Raw genomic sequence first — 22,978 nt, forward strand, 5'->3', positions numbered from 1 at the left:
GATGTAATATTCTGTTGATATGAATCTGAAAGTAACTTTACTAGCACATATGTAGTTGATGCATTATTACTTATGGTTCTGGAAGCTGATTCCTATCAGAACGAGTACAAATAGTACTGTGCATCTGGAAAATGTATAAAAAGTTTCAAAACTGCTCAATACCACATGATTGCTTTGCACATTATTTTAAGTCAAGCCATCAGCTGTTGATGTAGCTTTATTCCACAACAAAGTTACAATTCACAACTTAACTCTGTGCTTCAGATTTAAGTTCATCATTGATCCACAGTGAAGTATAACAATGCAGTTAATTACAATTACAAATTGTTGGTGCCTTGAAGTCTTTGATCGTCAAACTCCAGCAGGCCTCAGTCACAGTGATTTGTACTTCTAGAACACCCAAAAATGTCCCAATTGTCCAGAATTTCCTAAAATCTCTCTGCAGTTCGACTGGCCACTGCTCGAATGTTACCATAAACTTTTGATGGAGGGCTTCCTGTTGGAAAAATTAAAAAATATTACAGATCATAACAGTTTTTTTAACCATTAAATGTTACAACATAGCAGGGGAGTCTGTTTTACATACAGTAATATGGCTATGGAAATAACTTCAGAAAACAATGGACTGAAAACACTTAAGGTTAAGACATCTGCTGTTCACTGGTCTACAAATCTCAAGGGTAGTTGTCAAAAGGTTCAGGCTTTTTACACCAATATAAGTTTTTTTTCCTAAAATGCAGTATAAATCTTATGGAATTAAAAGTACAGACTCCTATACAAAACTTACCCAAAATGAGGTTGCATATAGCTGTTCGTGCCATTTTAATGTTCTGGAAAGATCCCAAAATATGTATTTTTCTAAAACAAAAGGGAAAATATTATTTGCCAAATACAGCCTCTAATTCTTTATATCTTGCATAATACTCAGAATTGTACATAAAACAATGGAGTATTTATAAGATCAGTTCAGTATAGGGTTATTCTTCACACCCACTGCCCAGTAGGTTGAGACACAATGACAGCGTAAAACAAAAGTACTCACGTATCCGCTAAGACGATCCTTGTCCGGGTCACGTTTTCAATTGTAAATTTAGTTTTTCCTCCTTTGCCTGCTATTCTTCCTATAGCTCTGGAAAGATGATCTCCCTTCAACGGTTTAACTTTAAAAAAAAAGGTATTTTGAGTTGTCTTAAAGGGAGTCTACCTCGCTTACACACCTCTTAGAACATCTGAGGTACCCTATCAGTATTAATAATCCACAGAAAATAATTTAAAGGGACATCTTACTAGCATTTAAAGAATAAAAATGAGACTGTTTACAGCCCAGGGCACTGTCTAGGCAGTACCCAGCTGCTCTGTTTTTTAAATCAGAATCTTGGTTGGTTGACTTCTACATGACCCTGCATTTCAAAAAGAAAACTTGCAGGCTTGAAGATTAACACCTAGTTAAGAAGCTGACAGATTGCACCATTCTGGAACTGACTACAACACTTCAACAACCTCAAGTATGAGGTGTTGCAAGGACAGCAACTTTACCATATAAACATGAATTATGTCAAAACTATCAAATGACTTCAGTTTCTCATTAACGTTGTTAAACCCGAAGCTCACATAAGCCACAAACGAGCTAGATGGTTCCACATGGTTGGACATTTTGCCCAGTGGTCATTTTAAATGAGTAACAGAAAATCCATGCCACAGACTTTAATACTGACTTAGGACTTACCATCGGTGACCTCAAAGGTTTCTAGAAACAGCTCATCTAATCTGATCAGGGCTAGGGCATCCTGTGAACAAACAAATCTGTTGTTTAATGCCAAGTGTGTTTAATTCTTTACCTCAGTACCCACTCCAAATTGAGGGATATTAATATATTTACATCTAAGAAGACCCGACTTAGAAAATAATATAAAATGTCACCATGTTACACTACATTAGTCTGAAGAAGAGCAATTAGGTACATTCCCAGGATTGAACAAATACTTTTCTGTAAAACACAGAAAACAAATGGAAATTAATGGGAAGTACATTTATAACTTAAAACAGAAGGCACCTTTTAATATAAAGGGTCATAGATGCCTCAGGTAAACTACCTGGGGTGTTCAACAGGGCTGATAACCTAGCTTATTTTAAGAAATGCTGGATGAAACTCTGATCAACTGGCCAACGGCAAGCAAGTGTGTTAGATGACCTAAACTTCCTCTCATTAGTAGCCATTATGTTATATTATGCTTGGTTCTCAAATGTAAACCAGATGTACAACATCACACAACAGTCAATGTTATGTATTTTTCAAAAACATGAAAGCCATAGGAGCAATCCCAAAATTTGCCCATATTTTACCTGAATCTAGTCATTTTATACATACATATATAAGGTAAGAAACTCACCTCCACTTGAAATCCTAGTACAAATGCTTTCACAAAGTCTGCTGCTTTGGTAAGTGCACTTATGTCTTGTGTTTCTTTACAGGTCTGAAAAAAATAAACGCATTAATTACGTTACAGGTTTGATGACGTCTGGCTGTAGCCTAATTATTGTTGAAAGAAGGCAATTACTAGATTTTGACGTATGAAACATTAAAAGGATGCTTACATAGTTTGCATCTACCCTTACACAGCCCAGTCACACGCATTATTCTAAAAGGTACTGACTCTAAAATTGTTTGGCAATTTATACTACCAAATATATTTCTAATCATTAAATTCAGAACGACTGAGTAGATCTATAGTAGAATAACACCAATCAGCGTTAAGAGGCGTTTCAGTTAAGAAGGTAAAAACTTACTTTTATTTCAACATTTCTTGTTTTAAGGTTAAACCTGACTTGTAACTGTAAATGTTCTACGATGGGAGTGAAGATCTTCATCCAGTTTTCTTTCAAAGGTGTATACCGATGTGACGGTACAGGGATTTTTCGCATTTCATCAGAATCTCCCTATAAAACGACGAAAACATAGCATAATCAGCAGGTAACTCCGACTAGCTAGCCCCAAAGAAGCACATGTTACACCACAGATCGTATAATCTACAAATAGTGTTAACTACTTTACCTTCATTTTGTCTCCAGAAATGGGTGGAAATTCGGGTCTCTTCCTATGAACTTCAGTTTCCATCTGCCCATCGTCAACTTGACGCTTTCGCTTGTTGTTTTTCTTTGATTTAACTTGCTTAAACTCATCGGCCACGTTCTGACAGCCCGTACTGCTGCTGGGCTCGTTACCAGTCCTCGTCGTTTGTTCAACTTCCATTGTTAAGCGATAAACAGCTCCTGCAATGAGAAAAATCCCTGTACTTCTTATAGAACACTAACAACTGCAACACATGCGGTAAGACACCATCTTGTAAAAGGACCTAACGTGTCCACCAGGGTCCTTCTCATAAAAACAAATAGACGACTTTCAGGACTACGTCACTACCCCTCCTAGGACCCAAAGGTAAAAAAGAATGTTACATACTTACGTTACAAATAAATACAGGGTATTGTACCATGTAGGTTTAAAAAATCTTTCGTTATTGCTAAAGATCTAAAAATGTAATCTTAAAAGTGAATTAATGTTTTAATCACTGTAACAGCTCGCTACAGTTAAATACATACGTTATTGCTACGGTAGTGGTGTTCAATATATTTTCAGTCTGTAACACGATCTGAAACGACAGCGTACAGGGGTGCAGATAATTAATTTTGAAGAATGTCTAAGGATTTCTGTGCGACTTCAAGTGTGGCGCAATTGCTTCAGGCGCGGCACAAGACAGCTTGCAGTTTGTGGGGTCCTCCGGCTGAGTTAGGAAATGGAAACCCGACGGTACAGTAACTGTGGCCCACACTGCTAGACGTGACCAGTGACGAGACGTGCTGTCAGAGCTGGAGCCTTGTTTCTACTTTTTAGACATTTTTTACTTTCATCTTTGAATTTGAACATACGCCGCCGCCTCACGAGAAGCAATGTCGACTCCTCTGGAGAAGCCGCAGATTATTTCTCACATACAGAAAAGTCTCAACTACACTGTGTTTGATTGCAAATGGATACCCTGCAGTGCCAAGTTTGTGTGCATGGGGAACTTCGCTAGGGGGACGGGAGTGATGCAAATCTATGAAGTCCAACACGGAGAAGCTAAGCTTGTCAAAGAGGTCTGGCCAACGTATCCTGTTGATTATAATTTGTATTGGTCATTTATTTAGATATTTAAATGGCAAGGCAGTTTTCTAGAAAATACTTCGGCGGATCGTTACCATGGCAATGCACGCTTTGTCCATAAGGGCAACACCTTTGCTGGGTTTTTAAGTCGCACATTGTTCTTGTTTTAACAGAAAGACGACAAACGAGAACTATTCGTTTAATTAAGCTTAAAGTTCAGGTCTCTTGGTGATATAATCCAGATGACTGCAATGGATTGTCGTGGGGAAAGTTATAAACAGACAGATTTTCCGATGTATTTGCATTGAATTGGTTTGGGTTTCTGTGCTATCCACGCCAATTTCAGCGTCCGAAATGTTGTCATGTTTTGTCTTTTCGTAGATTGAAAAGGCCAAGCCTATTAAGTGTGGAACATTTGGTGCGACTTCAATACAGCAGAGGCATCTAGCTACTGGAGATTTTAGTGGGAACCTCAATATCTGGTAAATTTAACTTTTATCAGTAAGAATCTTAAGGTGAACCACGTCTTTCCTTTCTGGGGTGAAAGAAAATGCAAATGATGCAAGTGCAAGTATTGCATAAACAAGGCTGTTTTATTCTCAGCTGAAGTAGTCCCTAATGAATACATGGTATCCTGTTTTGCTTTTTGTCCTCTTAATGAGGCTTTATGAGTATTATTTGAATTATGCCAAATAAAAGTTGTTTGCAGCTGAGGGGTTATAGTGCTTCTGTCATTCAGAAACATAATTTGGGAAAGTGGTGTATTTGTCTGGTGTGAATGGCAGGATTGCAACGTGAACATGCGCACAGTCTTTGTTTGAATTCCTTCAAAATATATTTTGTAGGAATCTTGAAGTGCCGGATGTCCCGGTTTATTCAGTGAAAGCACACAAGGAAATTGTGAATGCCATTGATGGTGTAGGAGGCCTGGGTATTGGAGATGGAGCCCCAGAGATTGTGACTGGGAGCAGAGATGGTAAACACATGCTGTTCATGTTCATGTAAACTTTGTACTTGTGGCTTATGAACTTGGTAACAAGTAGTGTGCAGAATATATTTTAATTCACGTTAAAATGCTGAAATGTATGTTTTGATTTATACAGGAACAGTTAAAGTGTGGGACCCAAGGCAGAAAGACACTCCAGTTGCAAATATGGAACCAGTTGAAGGAGAGTCAAAGAGAGATTGCTGGACTGTAGCATTTGGTATGTATAAGGAACATGTGGCTACTGTTTTCTGCATATTTTGTTTGAGGTTTTCCAAGATTGTTCCAAATGGTGTTAAAGCAATCCATCACCCGCATTTTAAGCCTGAAATAAAATACATGAGAAATACTTTTTCGGGGTCAAAATGTTTTTAACAATTAATCCTGTTGATTTTCTATATGGATATGGGTATTGAAAATCATCAAGTTTTTTGTGGTTTAATCGCACTCCTTGGTTGCCAACATTTAATCATTTCACAGTTGAAATGCTTTTAATGTTGCATTTACTGTGTCGTGAAAGCTGAAGTATATATTTTGGAGGCTTTATGTAAAAAATGAAATGAAATTTCCAAATAGACGTTTTCATGTATGTTGAAGAGGTTTTAATTTTGTTTACTTACTCAGTGCACTCTTTATTTGGTAGTATTTGGTGCCTTTCAAAATTATATTGCAGTATTTGTATTTAAGTGATACATACAACTATTTTTCTGCCTGCCTAAACATACTATATATATAAAATAAGGTACAGAATACAGGTTGCCTTCTTAAGATTAAAATGTTTACCTCTGTATATCATAAAGACGTAATGAGGAACACAAGATTAGCGTTTAACCTGTTATCTATCACCATTATATAATGTAGTATCAATGTTTGTGTCTAGATGTAGTACAATGAATAAATATTGATATCACAACTATAATTATACTTTTAAAAGATAATTCTTTCTTTTCACTTCAGAATCTGATTTTACATTTTGTTTGAGTTAGGACATGCATTCAATGACCAGGACCGCTGTGTGTGTGCTGGATATGATAACGGCGATATTAAACTTTTCGATCTGAGGAATATGTCACTAAGATGGGAAACAAACATTAAAAATGGGGTAAGGTGGAACACCAGTATCAGTTTTAAACTAAAAGCATTCCGATTAACATATAACTAGACAGTTTTTTTTACTGTTGAACTGTTTCTGAATAATTAGTAAATGCTAAAACTCTATCTTAATGAATCTGGCTTTTCCAACAGCAAAAGGTATTTGATTGACAGGATGAAAAGATGTTGCATTCTTGAAGGAAAGTAAAACAGTAATACATTGTGTAGTGTTTACCAAGTTTTCATCTTGCATGATCTTCAATTCTGCCAAGTCCATTGTATTTCTATGAATTTTCTTAATGCTTTTTAAGACTGTTTGGTTTGAGTTATAACTGAGTTATATTAATGTGGGTGCATATTGTGTTATTGTACATCATGTTTCTGTAATGTCTTCTTTTCATTGTATGAGTTGCAGTGTTTGGTTTCATTTTTTGTGTAATTGACAGGTATGTTGTGTCGAGTTTGACAGAAAAGATATCAATATGAATAAACTTGTTGCCACATCACTGGAAGGAAAATTTCATGTGTTTGACATGAGAACACAGCACCCCACCAAGGGCTTTGCATCAGTTGCTGAAAAGGTAATTAACCAAAGAGAGATTTAGGCTTTCCATTTTGGAAGATGTGAAAGCTTACTTTTCTTAAAATACAAAGTTTCTCTTTATATGAAAATCTTTACATGTTGTCGGCTTCTTATGCTGAAATTTGCTCAAAGAGAGCTTCTTACTGTTGAAAGTACAACTCGGATATTTAATTAGATGTGTATTTATAGGAACGGTCAGAGTTCTCAGTTGTTGTCTCATGATTTTAAGGGAATGCTGTCCTTTTAAAACTACTGTTCTGAAGTTCTGAAAATATTTGAAATTCAGGAGAAAATGTATATACAGAAGAGGAAATACTTATGTTTCTGTGTAATTTTGATACATTGACCCCTTTCATTATTAAGCAGGGGATATATTATTTGTGATATTTGATTTTGCTGTTTGACAGATTACTCTTTTTCTATGAATTTTCTATGAATGTACAGGACTTCCATATGAATACCCCATAAAACATGAATACATTTTTGTAGTTCATGATGTTTTGATAAAGTGCATATCAAGACATTGCAAACATGCTGTACACAAAGTTTTGTAAAATCTGATCACATTGTCTTTTTTAGGCCCATAAATCTACCATCTGGCAAGTAGGACACTTGCCACAAAACAGAGACATCTTCATGACAGCAGGAGGAGCTGGGAACCTACATCTCTGGAAATAGTAAGTATTTGGCAAATACATTTTAAAAAATTGTCTGTTAACCTTTGGAAATCTGTTAACCTTTGGAAATCTGTTAACCATGCCCTGTAATACCATAGATATTAAGACGGAAAAACCAAATAAAAATACTTTTTGTTTTAGTTTTTAAGGTTTCTTTTTTTTAAGTGAATTATTGATTGGTGATTCTGATTCTGATGTCAGATTGTTTAAATCTGGTAGTGCTGTGAAAATAAACTCCATGGGGATTGATTTTCCTTTGGTTAAAACTGAATCTGAAAGTATAAGTGTTGTTGATTTTTGTCCCGGTTTTGTTTTAATTGTGGTTGTGAAAAATAGTAGATTTCACTGCTGTAGTTTAAGATCTATTTCTGTAGTGTTTCATCCTTGGTATAGATTTTTTAAAATCTTTTTTACTTGTTTATTTCAGTGAATATCCAGCTCAAAGAACTAAGAAGGATGCAGATGATATTGATATGGGAGTGGCAGGGTCTGTCAGCCTTCTTCAGAATGTGACATTGTCAACACAGCCCATTGCAAGTCTTGACTGGAGTCCTGATAAACAGGGTCTCTGTGTAACCTCTGCATTTGACCAGACCGTGAGAGTCCTCATTGTTACTAAACTCAATAGAGTATAGAAAAATGACATTGAAAATATTAGCTGTCCTTAAGCACATTTAATTTTATTACTGGAGTACAGAGTAATTAGAAATTATAATGTTGACTTAGAAAATTAATTCTGGAGAAGAAAAACACCCATGTTAAACAAGATGAAGATGAGTTCTTTATTCTGGTTTTGTTTTCTGTGATTCTTATGGTGTTACTGCCTCTTTAGAAAGGCATAATATAGCATGTTAACTACACAGTTGAAAGGTGATTGGAAGGCAGGTGAGTACTGTCAAATGAACTTGATGTATTATGTCTGTACTATATTGCCTTTGCTCTAGCTGGAAATTGTTTGTAATAAGTTGCTTTGCTGGTGTAGCCAGCATGGCGGAACATACAAGGAGAACAAACACAAATTCCACATACAGTGTAATATAAGTAAGAATTACATAAAACACATATTGCAGGTTTTAGAATTCAGTTAATTTATTTGTATTCCTTTAAGTTTAATTTGTATTAAAAATCTTTTTTTAAAATAATTTGTTTTCCAAATTGTTTGTGTTTCTTCATTGTTTAAAGCTTTTGCCAAGATATGTTTTTGTATAGATGTGCCCAAATTGTTTTTTTTTAATCTTGTTTGACACGGAACTGTTCCAACAATTGAAGCATTTATCATGACATTGCTATGGAGGAAAATTAAATGATGTAATTTCTGCAGTTCCACTTGAAAATTAACAATTTTCTCAGATCCAGCACTTGAATCGAAAGAATTCCTGCAAATCCTGGTCTTCAACTGATTTGTCGTGAATCCCAGCATAAATTGTCTTCAAAAGCTTTGTTTTATATTTTCCTTCAAGAATATTAATATATTTTTCCAGGCATCCTACAAAAAAACCAATATATATAAATCAATAACTAAGGCATTATGCTTTAAACTTCCCTTATTTCTTAATATGCCTTTGATTAAAATATTTCACAATTTTCAAAACAAACCTTGTAAAATGTATTCTGGAATAAGATTACATCTACAACATAAAGGCATTGCAGAATACTGTGAGAAAACCAGCTCACACAGACTGGCCTATAGACATCAAATATAGAGTAACCACCTGGCCTGATAATGTCTGGACACTGAGACAACAGGAATTGAAGATCAATTAAACATTACTGCATTGATAATGCTGTTTAATATCAGCAATTTAAATTCAATAATGTTGATTTGGTATGGAGTCTGGAATGACGAAAATAATCTTCTGTGAGCTTTACAAATCATAAATAATGCTAATGCTTTGTTTAGGCGCAAGGCCTGCTAAGAAAAGTATTCTTTATGGATAATAACTCGGGAGTTATTTTTCTTCTTACTGAGTCACTTGCTGCTACCAGTTTCTTAAAGGATGTGACTTAAATTGAGTAGGATTCCATTTTATACTATCAATCTAACATTATTTTATAAAAGGATCAGATTACAATTTAAAACTTCTGAGTGGAACAAATTAGGACAATAGTATGAATATGATGTAAATTTCAGGTTTTAAGGGATGTCTGAAAATGATGGACTGATTCCAGAGAAAATGAAAAATATTCTACGTGATTTTTATTAATTCATAAGAATTGAATTGTTATAATTATTGTGCAGGTCCTGATAATTAAGTTGCAGTATCAAGTTTACACTAACTGAATTAAGTTTCAGGAGAACTGTAAAAATATTGTTCTATCTCAAAAGTGTCTGGTGACTATGGGGTCACCTGGCAACCCTAATAAAAATCCAGGACTCACATGCACAATATGTTGTTATAGTGTTACAGTATAAAATAAGTCTTATTATTAGGTTTATTTTTTAAAAAATTCAGTTCTTCGGTGGCTGTACATTTAAAAGCACATACCTAGTCCCATGACCTTTCCATATGCAATGAAGGTAGAGGCCAAATTTGGATGTTCATATAGCTCTTGTTTCATGAGAATGCGCACAATTTCTCCAGTAATGAAGGCATCATCAAAAGACTGTTCATTGACTGGTTTTAGAGGAAATTTGCAGTAAACGTCTACAGCAGCCAGAGGGTCAGTCTTTATTAGTAGGTCAGCAAGTTCGATATAGGCATCATGAACCTAAAAAATAAATGAAGGGGTGAATTTTACGGGAAATGTCCCTTTTGTAGATTACCATTGAACTTTAATTTTCTTTTTCAATGGGTATTTAAAAACGTTTTTGTCTTAAATGCAGATATTAAGAGGTATCTATAACTGCTTAGCTGCATTAGGGCTTATGTTACAGGTTGGCCCTTTAACCTAAGTCTTATTAAGATCAGATAAATTATTATAGATACCAAAAAAAAGCAAAGAGGAAGAAGGAGGCCTGTGTAGTGCACACCTCTGGTGCCATTGTAATGACTTCCTCATAGAGCTTGCAGGCCTGGTCTTGTGTGTCTTCGGTCCGAGACAGAGCACGTGCAAGACCAAGGCGATGAGTATGTGATCCTCGGTTTATCGAAATTGGGCTATTGGCAGGACTTGCTGGCACAAGCTCTTGAGTAATGTTACCTACAATAAATAAAAATTACAGGAGTGATGGACCTTTTTTGTGGACTTGTGCAAAAATTGTCCTAACCTCAAAAAACTTTCTTCTACCTTTGTCCTCAATAGCACTGCCTCCCCAGTTTCTATCTGAAGATGTATCTATCCATTTTCTAACCACATATCAAAAACGGGGTCATAGCTGAGCCAGAGCCTAGCCTGGCAAGGAACAGGCATATGTCAGGATACACCCTGGATGGGATGCCAATCCATTGCAGGGCACAGACATAAGAAACACACACACCCTCACAACAGGGCCACTTTTCCCAGAAGCCAATTAACCTACCAGCATGTCTTTGGACTGTGGGAGAAAACCAGAGCACCCAGTGGAAACCCACATGAAAACAGGGAGATTCCAACTCCATGCAGATAGCACCCCAAGAATTGACCCAAGGCCCCAGGGCTGTAAGGTAGCAATGCTGACCACTGCACCAACCTGGCAGCCCATCTAAAGATCCTTCCAGTGTAAAGAATTACAGTTTATCAGCTTAGTATCATTACCAAAAAATAGCTGACAATACTTCAGTACGGAAGGTTGATGATATATCGGCAAGTTCAATATGAGTCATAAATGTAATAGTTTGCTACAATTCATTTTTATCCTTGTGTGCATAGATGGAAAATGTGAAAGACTTTGTGTAAATAAAATCACAAAAACATAATGTAAAAATTGTTACACAATAGTATGCTTTATATTCATCTCTGAAAAACAGTTCCAAAATGTGTTCCTCACCTTCAGCAGTAACAGGTTTTATCTGAGGAGGCTGACAACACTCTTGCTTGTCGGACCTTCTGGGAGCAAGCTGTGATTTAGAACTTGTTTTAGTGGCGGGTTTGGATGCCCCATTCAACTTTTCGGGAGTCACAACACTAGCTTGCCACCTAGTGGAGAAAGAACAGTAAAAGGTGGTTGGGGTGCAGAGTACTGGATATGTACTTCTGTGCTTTTTTATAGAATACAATGAAAAATAAATGAACAGTTCTCAATAAAAGATGCATTACATTAGTCCAATATCCTATCTGTCTGCTATGCATTATCCTGCATTAAAATAACTATAGTGCATCAGTTCTAAAAAAGTACAGTACATTTAACTTAGGCTGGTATTAACCAAATATTTTAAAACAGTCTGTTCATTAAAAAGCAGTATACAAAAGGAAGATGAAAGTGAACATTTTTTATGGACTTCCCATCCAGCTGTATGTGTTGTAGATGCAACTGTTTCATTACATAATCTCAACGGCTGTTAGAATAATTGGCATATGCACAAACGTCCCAGTTTTTCTCTGGAATGTCCTTGGCATTTGAATCCCTTGTTCTGTTAAATATAACTACCCATGTTTAATTTAAAAGTGTATTTCTTATAAGTGCCTTGTTCTGCCATACACATCTCAGAGTTCAAAGCGTGCTTGCTTTCCCATGTGACCTTGAGCCAGGTGCAGTGGTCTTGGACATGGGCACAGCTCTTGGTGAGGGGGTTCCTCCTCCTCGACTTGGGACTGAAGCCTTCGCAGGTGTGGGAACACTTCCTCTGGCTGTGACTCCCTTCCCTCTTGTAGCTCCTTTGCCAGCTGGCATAGGGCTTGAAGATCCCGCTGCCCCTGCAGCAGTAAGAGACTGCTGGGTGGTTTTCTCCTTCTCTTTCTCCCTGGCACGCCAGTCCTGCCACCACTTTTGTCCTGTTTTGTAAAGGAAAGCTATATGTAAAATTGACACATTGACTGGCTGGCTTCCCAATTAAAACAGAAAACATTGCTAGTATGTTCATTTTCAGTAGGAAGGACATCTGTAACTGCTTAAAAAAAGGGTATCTTGTAAAGAAAACATGGTATTTCGCTTACTTGCTAGTTTTTCTGGGGGAGGTCCAGAGTCTGGCATGTTTTCAAGGTTGATACTGGCTTGGAAACTGAGGCGTGCGTCACTGATGGCACGCTGGCCCTGCTCAGAATCGGGGTCACTGTCATACTGAGCAAGCTGTGCCAGGCCAAGAAGGTACAGGGCATGACTGCTGCAGGGTGTGGCAAGAACCCCTAACTGGCATACCTGTTGACATGAAGGACAGGTGAAGATGTACTATCATAAGGCAGAATACTTTCAGTCCACAGAAATATGTGTAAAAACAAGAAGTCATTAAAAAGGTTTAAAAAATGTGCTCCACAGCAATTAAATGATCAGTATAGGGAGGCACCAAGTTCAAGACTGTAGAAGTACTACAAACATAGAGGCCAGACTACTGGTAAACAAAAATGCTGGGTTTAATGAGCAATAATATGATTTTGAAAATATCACTCATGACTATTCTACATAAAGTTCTGTAGAAACCAAAAGAGAGATGTCTTTACGAAGCCTGTTAAGAGAACAAGAGGAGGCTGTACTGCAGTACATTATTTCTTTATTGGACACACTGTATGTACCTTGTTCTGCATGTCTAGAAGCTCTCTGCAGGGAGGGATAGCAGTGAGTCTAATCAAGGCAGTTAGCCCCTGGCACCTCTTGGCAATCCAGGACTCATTGCCCCTGGGCTTGGCTAGAAGAGTCTCCACCAAGGAGTAGTGTGCCTCAAGCAATGTCCACTCCAGCTGCTGCAGCGCCGCGCCGCGGGACACACACCGGCTCACGCTCCTGGCTGCCAGATCGGCCACGCTGAAACGCAGACGCCAGGAAAAGGTTGTTCTCAAAACTGGTGAGTGATGAAAAGCTGTTCGCTAATTACATTAGCAACCAAAGTAGCAAGCATTGGAATTCATGTCAAGACATCCTGGCTTGAATGGCAAATACTTTTTTTTTAAATTATTTTTGGAGTATTTTAAAGTGTACTACATGATATTAGTAATTGTTCATACATTAATGAGAATGCATAAACAGTTATTATTTTAAGAATAGTAGACTAGAACACATTTTGATCTACTGTATATTTTAAATTACAATTTGAAAAGCCAGGATTAAAACAAAAATATATTAATTTAACTATCAGAATATTCAGTATTATAAGTCAATATAATACACTGCACATGATTATCCTTTGCAAACACATCATGAATTCTGTCTCACATGTGAAAGACTTGCTCTGGGTTCATTGTTTTCTCTGGGCATTTAACTGTTTTGAGCAGTGTTCCCAGACTGAGGCAGCCTCGCAACAGCTGTGTGTTCACAGTGGAGAACAGGTTAGCAGAGTCTAGGCCATTTTTTCTGAAAGAAAAGTTAACAGTAGGAAAAGATGGTTTAAAGAATGCATGCATTCACTAATTTTGTGCAAAAAACTTTTCATATATATTTTCTTAAACCACTCAAACATGATTGGTTTACCACTCCATCCACTCAAAAAATTATGATTTTCTTGGTGAGAGCTGTGGCAACCTGGAGTTTATACTGGAAGCAGGCGAAAGGTGGGACTGAGAACACATGACTGCTCTCACACCGGACAGGATGCCAGTCCAGTTTAGAATATTCAGTCAGATCTAGTCTGCATGTTTTTGAAAGAAAACCAGAGCACTCAGAAAAATATCCACAGAAACATAGTCTAATATTGGACACAGGACTCATGTGCTGGTAAGCAGCACTACTATTTAGGAGATCAGGTAGAGAAGCCAGAAGCTTTTTCCACAATTGAATTAAGAAAGAACCTTAAGGAGGCCAGAATTTAAATAAGCCATGAGATTGGGTTCCATGACCCCTACTCTTATGGATAGTGCACATGGATTTTTAATGGCCAAATTACAAAAGGCTTTGGATTATTGTCTCGTTTAGAGGACAATATCTCCTCCAGTACCATGGCCTTGGTTACAATCCTGGGGATTTGATTTGGAAATTATTTTCCAGAAGGGAAAGCACCACCTACAAATGCACTAGCACCCCTTACAGCAGCAGCCTGCTTTTCCTTGGATGTTCTCCCATCTCATAATTGCCATACTTAGCTAATGAAACCTTACAAGACCAGGAAAGAAGATGAAAATACCACTGAAATTGTTAACCAATTGTCATTTCTTATCTTAATAACATCCTTAGCATTATTCACTACGAACTTTGTGGAGTAAGGAGGATTCATACCTCTCCTGAGTGTACTGTTCAGTGATACACTGCTGACTAAGAAGCTGCTCCAGACCCTGTTGGAGATACATTACAGCTTCTTGCACTCGGCTACCGGCCCCTCCTTCCTGCTGCAGCAGAGCTAGGCCTGTGTAAAACCTGCAACAGCACAGTCACATGGCATTAAACCCCACATATTTTATCTATCTCAGAAAAAACGTAAATGTAGTTCAATGTAGCAACGTAGAGTGACATTATTTCTCTTGAAATATAAAAAAAGTTTTAATGGTCAGAATAATTGAATAGCTCTACATACAGTATAGCCTTGTTTGAATATTCTTTGCTAGACATTCATTTTCGTTATTCCAGTAATTCAGCTTTCAATCACATCCATCTACTGTATTTAATTTCTCTGTAGTTTAAATAAACATGAATAATTTAGCATTTTAATTGTTTGACATTCAGATACTTCAGCAACTGTTTCTATGAACTGGATGATATAATATCTCGACTTTAAGTTAGAAATTGACTTAAAACAGATACAGTACATTTTAAATAATTGTTTTGTGAAAAAAATACCAGAGAAAAACTGTATTAACGGTTATAATACATTTCTCCTGAAATTGTGGTAGCACAATGCACTTTTTTAATGGAACGCTTAATAATCTAGTACAAAATATCAGCAGAAGTACATGAGTGAGTAACCTGCTAGTGTATTCATAGTAGGTACCTTGTTGGTGCCCAAGAGGGACGGAGAATGAGAGCTGTCTGTAGGTGTTGCAGTGCTTCTTTGCATTTTCCCTGCAGCAGTAAAAATCTGCCTACATACAGATTGTACTCCCAGTTATCGGGATTTAAAGACCAGGCATCAAGGTGTTTCAAAAAAGCTTGGTGGAGTGGACTTTCTTCATCTGAGACCCCAGTCCTACCATCCTAATAAGAAAGTCCAAAATAATACTATATTATAATTGTAACATACTATTATTACTTTAATATTGTTTATGTATTATTATTATTATTATTATTATTATTATTATTATTATACATTACTTATGTATTATGTATATTATTGTGATATATTACCATTACCACTCATTTTAGAATTTCAAAAATAATGGCTATAATAACCAATCATGGTTTAATGGCTAGCACAAACAAAAAAAAAAGAAAGTATCAGGAAAGCCATGGAATGAAGATGAAAGACTGATACCTGAAAGCTCTCTTAGCATTTTACAGTTAACCCTGTGCACTTTGAACCGAGGAACATCTCTTTGAACTATAAATAACTGAAGAAGTTACCTTTCCAGCCTTCTTTGATAACCAGATAAAAAGGGTCTGAATGTAGTCAGCCCTAGCTGACTGGCCCTGTTCTTTCAGCTGATGAAATTCAGCATCCAGAGCTTTGAGCTGATTTTCCAGCGTAGGCTTGCCATGCAAGCCATGCAGTTTGCAGATGGCCAGGATTTCATCCTCTCTTCCAGAGGCTTTGGCACTACTGAGGTCCTGTGGATCGTCTTCAACCTGATTAAAACACAGGAAACAAATTTGGCACGACAATCATATTGCTCCTCATAACATTCTCCAGATGAAACCTTAGACATATTAGAATTTTGTTTTGAATAAAGAAACATTTAGAAAAAGGCATTTCTACACATTTATCACAGTATAACGCTTTGTCAGGTTACTTTAATGACTCAGTTTAATTGGGATATGGAAAAATCATGTTTGGCTTGTATTTTAAATCAGCTACCATAAACCAATATTTAATACAAATGTTATTATTTCAGGCATAAAAATGTTCTTTATATTGACATAATTATGAGACTCCTGCAGTACTTGGCATGAATTCTTAGAATATCTATGCCATTATGAAGCATGTAGTATTGAAAACAGGAGGCTACTCCTTTTTTTATCTCAAAGACTGGTTGTGGGGACATGGATCAAACTGCACAGTCATGTTGTTGAAGCAGAACTCATTTTGATCCTCCCGATGGATAAGCTACTAGTGACCAAATTAGGATGGTCCAGATGGCCTCCTCTCATTTGTAACTTTTCTTCTCGTCTTGTACACAACACAAGAGATCTGGAGACAAATCTGGATGGAAGTAGTAGGCTTCATTTACCTTCCTCTTAAGCCCATAGATTTCAGTAGCGTAGTACTGCTCTTCAAATGCCAGACCCAGCTGGAAGTGAAGATTTGGATCCCTTGGTTTCAGCTTGATGGCTGAGGCATAGTCCACTAAGACCTGGTGTAAAGCATCCAGCGGGGATTCTCCTTCTTCATTCAGAGTAATGCCCCCTGCACAAGAAATAGAGGCAGCCCTGAAGACCGTTTATCCTAGTTCTACTAGTATCCTAGTAACTAGTATCCTAACTAGTTCTAGTTATCTATTATACCTTGCATTTAATTTTTGGAAATCACAAACAATAATGCATTAGATGCTATATTGTGTTCTAAGTGAGAGAATGCGTTACATTTTGTAGTCTGGTACATAGCAACGAGGTCTTTATAAATAATGTGTTCTATTTTTCTCTGAAAACACTTCAGCACAATTATCCTATATATGTGGGAGGCTTTCAGAGAATTTTTATACAATATACACGATGTGTAGGCACTCAAATAAGATAAAGAGCTTTATTAAAACTTGAATATTTGGATCAACACAGTTTAGCATTTTTAAGAGTATGTCTTCGCTTTTCAGTTCCACTTAAACTTCTACCCAGGGAAACATGACTAAAATGTTACTTTAATCACTTCTCTAAAACTCTCATTCCTCATCTTTTAAATTTAATCAATTTAGGATATTTTTCTAGTCTTAAAATTCTCTATATAATACAGCAACAGGACTTTGGGTACACTTGAGTACCTCATCAAGAAATTAAATCATTTATTTTGGCCAGTCAGTTGGCTGATTGCATTTTATTTCAGCCAAAATCACTTTGATGTCTTTCACCATCCCTTCTGCTTATGAAATATGCCCCATTATCTAGTATTACCTAGAGAATGTGAACATTCACACTTTAAGCTCAGTGGTAAATTTCTAATTACTACAAAGGAGTTCAAACTGTTGTTTAATACCACTCATATAATTTTATTGCTATATAGTAATTACTCAAAGGAGTCTCAAAGTAATTTGGTATGGATGATTTAGCTTCAGACTTGTAGTACAAAACAGAATAAAGAAAAACATGCCTGATTTAGGAAGCCTTTGTTTATATAATTTAATGTGTTCTTCAGCATGGTGACAAAGTTTGTCAACATCGTCTTCCATGAGTGCCTTCTGCAGCCTCTTCTCCCAGCTTCGAATCTTTTTTTAAAAAACACACTTCAAGTGATATTTCATAACCAATTTTTAATATATAGCTTAATTTCATTATCCTGAGAATATTAGACAGTTCGAGATTATTGGAAATTTGCTTAAGAAGAATAATTCATATACAGTAGAAGAGTTGACTGTTTACTGGTTAAATTACATTAGCGCTAATGCTGTGCCACAACACTGATTCTTAATTATAGCTGAAGTTAGTCTCTAACCCAATTGTCAGAGCCAGCCAAAAGGTCAGTCAATGCTACATCATAACCTGAAATACACGTTTTTCTGGAAACTAACTTTAACCATAACCCCACTTATCAATCCAGTTGTCCCACCATTTATATGGAGCCCTATAAAACTAGTGTTTTAATCTGTTTTTTCAGGTCCAAAATATCCATATTCAATAGCACTCAACAGCATTCTTTTAATTAGTAACATCATTGAATAATTAACCTTCAGAGGATGACACTTGTGAGCTTATGCTATTCAGGATATTTATAAGCACGCTGTTTGTAAATATTAAATACATATCTAAATAATAAATCTAAAAACAAGGAAAAGGATGAATCATATTTTCAAAAAGAAAGAAAAGAGTTGTTTACCCTTACAAGAAGCAGTGCAGAGAATCCATAATTTTGATTCATTTTCTATACCTTATTCATTTTTATATAGCGTTATAATCTTTGAATTAATGCTATAATGCATTTCTTTGTGTGTTTATTTTTTAAGGTTAAAAAACAAATTGAATTCTGGTTAACATTACCTGGAAAAGTGATAGTTAATACATACTTTTAAAAAACATCTAATTGCGTGGAAACTTTTAGGAAGGCAACAAAAGTACTTGATAAATTCAGTATAAAATATCATTTCTCCTAGGCTAGCAGAAAATGCATACTATTAATTTTAAATTATAATTCTGTTTTTTAAAGCTGTTTTATAACTACTTTAGTACTACTAATATGTTTTATTTAAAAAAAACACTACAGACATGGAATCTTTACTGTTCTTATTAAATTTAAATCAATAAAGAATAAATTATTTACACTTTTTGTAAAATAATTGTGATCTACAGTAAGCATGTGATCTTTTGTTTACCTGCAGAGTATGTTTTGTCTCAATTTGAAGACTATCTGAAGAAGCAGATTGTGCTTTGTACCATTCAGAGTCCGTAACATCCTGAAAATAAAAGGCTTCATGTTAAGTTGTGTATTCAAATAAAAGAATTGAAATTCTTACACAGAATGGAAAGTTAGTCTGAAACATGGGTCCTGTGTACCTAGTCAATTTATGCTACTACTATTTTTTTTCTTTATGAAAATTAGCAGTTTAACTTAAAAAGTATAAAACAGAAACCACAAACATGGTCACATTTCTTACATTTCTTTGGCAGAGATCTGTTATATTAAAGATTGACTTACAAAATATCTATTTCAGTAATCATCTTCTCATAGATAACTATCTACCAGCGCTGATGCCAAACAAGGACATTTCAAAATGTCACAGGAACATTAAACAATATTTTTCAGCATTAGTGAGAGACTGATTTTTTAGAATGTGACCCACAAAAGAGTATCTTAGCAACGCTGGAGCCAACAGCACTTGATCAACAAAGTTGGTAGTAATTGCATTTTAGGTACACTTAACTGACTTGAACCAAAGTTATTCTATTTTTACATACAGTACAGGTAAAGAATTCTTAAAATTGTTTCTAAGCATGAAAGCCCAATGTTTAAATACTAATGTTTTTTTATGCTTACATTAGTAATAGTAACAAAATATTTTAAATATTAAATAAATATTTTACATTTTACAGTTTTTTCACCCTGAAAATATTAAAAATTAACATTTTGTGAATACAAGTTCAGAAAAGGCAGTTCTTACAAGGCAGTTCTTCTTTTGACACTACTACAAAACACAACTTGGCTTTTTACTGGATATAAATATATGTAAAATGAAATTATACAAACCCAATTCCATTTAAAATGATAGATATACTGTACTACAGATATTGATCATTGGGCTTTACATAATAGATAAAAGTTTAAGAAAAAATTGAAAACAGGGACTTTGGCAGAAAAATACTAAGTTCCTCTGAATACGATCCTGACCTTTACATCCAGCTCAGATGGAGGCTTATGTGGGCAGTGTGTTACATGTTCGCCAAGCTCTGATAATTTTAGCACAATCTCACAACCTTAAAATGGAAAAAGACAAAACATTCTTATTTAAATGAAAACTATTAGTCATAAACACTATTTTAGGTAGACAACTTGCACTCTTCATTAACTTTGTCTACTTTAAAGGATTATTCTAATGGTCTAATCAAAATAACCTCCACTCATAATTTAGCCTGCAAAGTTCAGCTGCTGCCATGTTAACTATTAAGCCTTCACCTTTAACACGAAATAGGAAAAATAAGGAACATTTTAAATAAATATCCAGATATGTCTGCGACCTAAGGTTTATTAGCTTCTGCTGTTTGGTAATGGACTTGCTTCAATGAAGCAGTTCTTGCATATTATTTTTAAGCATCTTTGTCTCAGGAAAAACTACAGGAATGCCATTCCTCAATGTCCAATAATCTATTTAAGGTTAAAAAAAAAACTGAACACTGGCTAACATTACCTGGCAAAGTGATAGTTAATACATATTTTTAAAAAATCTAATTACATGGAAGATCCTACTCCGTTGGGCCCCTGAGCAAGGCCCTTAGCCCCAGCTGCTCCAGGGGTGCCGTATAAATGTCAGACCCTGCGCTCTGACCCCCAGCTTCTCTCCCTGTCTGTGTGTCTCATGGAGAGCAAGTTGGGGTATGCGAAAAGACAAATTCCTCATACAAGAAATTGTATATGGCCAATAAAGTGAGCTTATCCTATCTTATTCAGGTATCATTGAGTGTGAGTCTATATACCTCGATAAGCAAAGCAACACTTCACAGAGGCAGCTGACATCCTCCTGTCCACTTCGTACTCCGTCACCTTCCAGCTCTCCCCTAGAGGACTTTCATCTAGTGGGTCCACCTTTGACCGCCGGGTGAGGACATCGATGTATGGAGCTGAAAATGCGTGCTTTGGATCGCTGCAGAAAAGACAGCAAAAGGAAATAAAATAACAGCGCTACAGCGCTACAGCACGCTCTTTATTGAGCCCAACTCTACAGTATTTCTAAATTGTCTGGCTGCTTTTTAATATCTTTGTCATTCAGATTTATACTTGCATGGAGCATTTTCTACTTTCACAAAGGTACATACTACACGTGCAACATCATGGGGTTGATATGCCTTTTTGTTCTATGACTCAAGTATATAAATAACACATGTATGTTATGAAAACTACTTTAAGGTGATATGCACTGTAATGATTCCATCGCAAGTGTCAAGTGCATTAAAAAAGTCAACATCAATACAGCCGGTATTATATCTGTCAAAGTTATATCCTCTCACCTGCCACTAATTGAGACAGGTCTGTAAAATGCTGTTAAGGAGACAGGACACTCATATTCCATCTGGTCTTTCACAGTATTGAAAGTGATAACATACGGAATCTGTTCTCGAGTAATTAGAATTGTGTAAATCTAGAAGAGAAAGACAAGAAACCATATGGTTCTTTAAGTTGTATATTTGGACATTATGCAATGTACATTACTGTATCATGTTGGGGTTTAAGTTGCATATTTGGACATTGTACACAACTGGCTAATTTGACATGCTTCAATTAGCAAGACTGGGATAACATATTCATTTTTACCTCTTGTTGTTTAAGAACTCTTAACCTTGTTACTATTTACAATGCATGTAAACAGTGTCGTTTTCCATGCATACTTTACTTCCCCCTGCTTTGAAAATGTTGCAGTGTGCTCTTACACAGGATCTGGTGCCATCTGCTGAAGAAACTTTGACTTCCAGCAGGCTGTCCCCCACTGTTAGCGGTACAGAGTCAGAGGGATCTGCTTCATTCACAGAAACCTTCATGTTGCTGTCTGGTACTTTGGGCTGGACAGTTAAAGCATTTAGGTTGAAAGGAACAGTACCTAAACGGGTAGATGAAATGGGTATTTAGTAACTCGAAACAGATATTCAAATAGAAATAAATACCTGTTAATACTGTAGCTATATTGTACTCACACGAGTATTCGAAGATGGTGGTAGCAAATGCTGGCTGGAGCTGTAAACCTTCAGGAAATTCGAGGCCACTCAGCTCTGCAGCGCTGGCAGACAGTTTCGTTACCTCAACAGTGTATATTTTAGCTGTTCCGTCCTCAGCGATAACTTCGATGTCAACTTTGTTCACTCCATCTTTCAGTTCAATCACCATGGACCCACTACCACACAGCTGACAAAAATCATGCAAATATGATCGCCGACAGTTCAGTCTATTGTTTTCCCACTGATTAATAATTAATTAATTGTTGATGCAATGCAGTTTCCTTACGAATTTCTGTAAAACCGATACTTATTGCTATTTAAAAATATGTAATACATTTATGTATTGTGTTTTTAAAGCAAAGCTCGACGTTGTGGGTGTAAGTGCATACTTCACATACGACAATATGTAATTTTACAGTACGTTGCATTCCACGGAAAACATCAATATCACTCAAAAATCATTGCACTTATTAGACTTACTATTTTGTATGATGCGCCGCTGTCACTTGTTAGTAGATCCAACGTTATTTTGCTAATGTTGCTGGGAACAATCACTTTATAGCTTGTTAAAAGTGGTGAGAAAGTGGGGTGTAACATTCCCGCAGAAACTGTAAGTTTTTCCAAATCACAGTTATCCATTTTATTTCACTATGACAATCCATACACTAATGTAAAGGTTCTAGTCCTCTTTAACTTTGGTTTTGGATTTCTGTGACGCTGTAACCATAGGAACAGATATAGAATGCGAAATAATTTATTTTTATTGACGTTCGCGCATTGATATTTTATATATACATATCTATATACAACGTTTTCGGTTACATTAATCTTACCCAGTTTGGAGATT

The 22,978-nt window shown here is 36.1% G+C and overlaps 3 protein-coding genes across 3 annotated transcripts; 1 reads left to right on the forward strand and 2 right to left on the reverse strand.

The window, feature by feature from the left end:
- Positions 1 to 201: 201 nt before the first annotated feature.
- pno1 (partner of NOB1 homolog) lies at positions 202 to 3,369 on the reverse strand. Its single transcript, XM_006638731.3, has 7 exons — positions 3,053 to 3,369; positions 2,788 to 2,937; positions 2,391 to 2,474; positions 1,727 to 1,787; positions 1,043 to 1,160; positions 788 to 858; positions 202 to 496 (listed from the first exon to the last, which is right to left on the reverse strand). The coding sequence occupies exons 1-7, from the start codon at positions 3,248 to 3,250 to the stop codon at positions 429 to 431; spliced, it is 750 nt and encodes a 249-aa protein (XP_006638794.1). The 5' UTR covers positions 3,251 to 3,369; the 3' UTR covers positions 202 to 428.
- A 313-nt stretch (positions 3,370 to 3,682) lies between these two features.
- On the forward strand, positions 3,683 to 8,617 carry dnaaf10 (dynein axonemal assembly factor 10). The gene is made up of 8 exons (XM_006638590.3): positions 3,683 to 4,131; positions 4,520 to 4,620; positions 4,984 to 5,114; positions 5,242 to 5,343; positions 6,110 to 6,225; positions 6,662 to 6,796; positions 7,378 to 7,475; positions 7,903 to 8,617. The coding sequence occupies exons 1-8, from the start codon at positions 3,946 to 3,948 to the stop codon at positions 8,108 to 8,110; spliced, it is 1,077 nt and encodes a 358-aa protein (XP_006638653.1). The 5' UTR covers positions 3,683 to 3,945; the 3' UTR covers positions 8,111 to 8,617.
- Positions 8,234 to 22,944, reverse strand: LOC107079371 (uncharacterized). Its single transcript, XM_015362889.2, has 20 exons — positions 22,612 to 22,944; positions 22,111 to 22,318; positions 21,850 to 22,016; positions 21,430 to 21,560; positions 20,899 to 21,065; positions 20,096 to 20,181; positions 19,083 to 19,163; positions 17,867 to 17,981; positions 16,797 to 16,972; positions 15,973 to 16,194; positions 15,404 to 15,606; positions 14,695 to 14,832; positions 13,699 to 13,836; positions 13,062 to 13,290; positions 12,489 to 12,690; positions 12,074 to 12,326; positions 11,383 to 11,531; positions 10,447 to 10,616; positions 9,962 to 10,184; positions 8,234 to 8,961 (listed from the first exon to the last, which is right to left on the reverse strand). Exons 1-20 carry the CDS (start codon positions 22,768 to 22,770, stop codon positions 8,822 to 8,824), a joined length of 3,357 nt encoding a protein of 1,118 aa, XP_015218375.2. The 5' UTR covers positions 22,771 to 22,944; the 3' UTR covers positions 8,234 to 8,821.
- Between the last annotated feature and the right edge of the window lie 34 nt (positions 22,945 to 22,978).

This window comes from Lepisosteus oculatus, chromosome 17 (genome assembly GCF_040954835.1).
Source record: "Lepisosteus oculatus isolate fLepOcu1 chromosome 17, fLepOcu1.hap2, whole genome shotgun sequence".
Taxonomy (NCBI): Eukaryota; Metazoa; Chordata; class Actinopteri; order Semionotiformes; family Lepisosteidae; genus Lepisosteus; species Lepisosteus oculatus.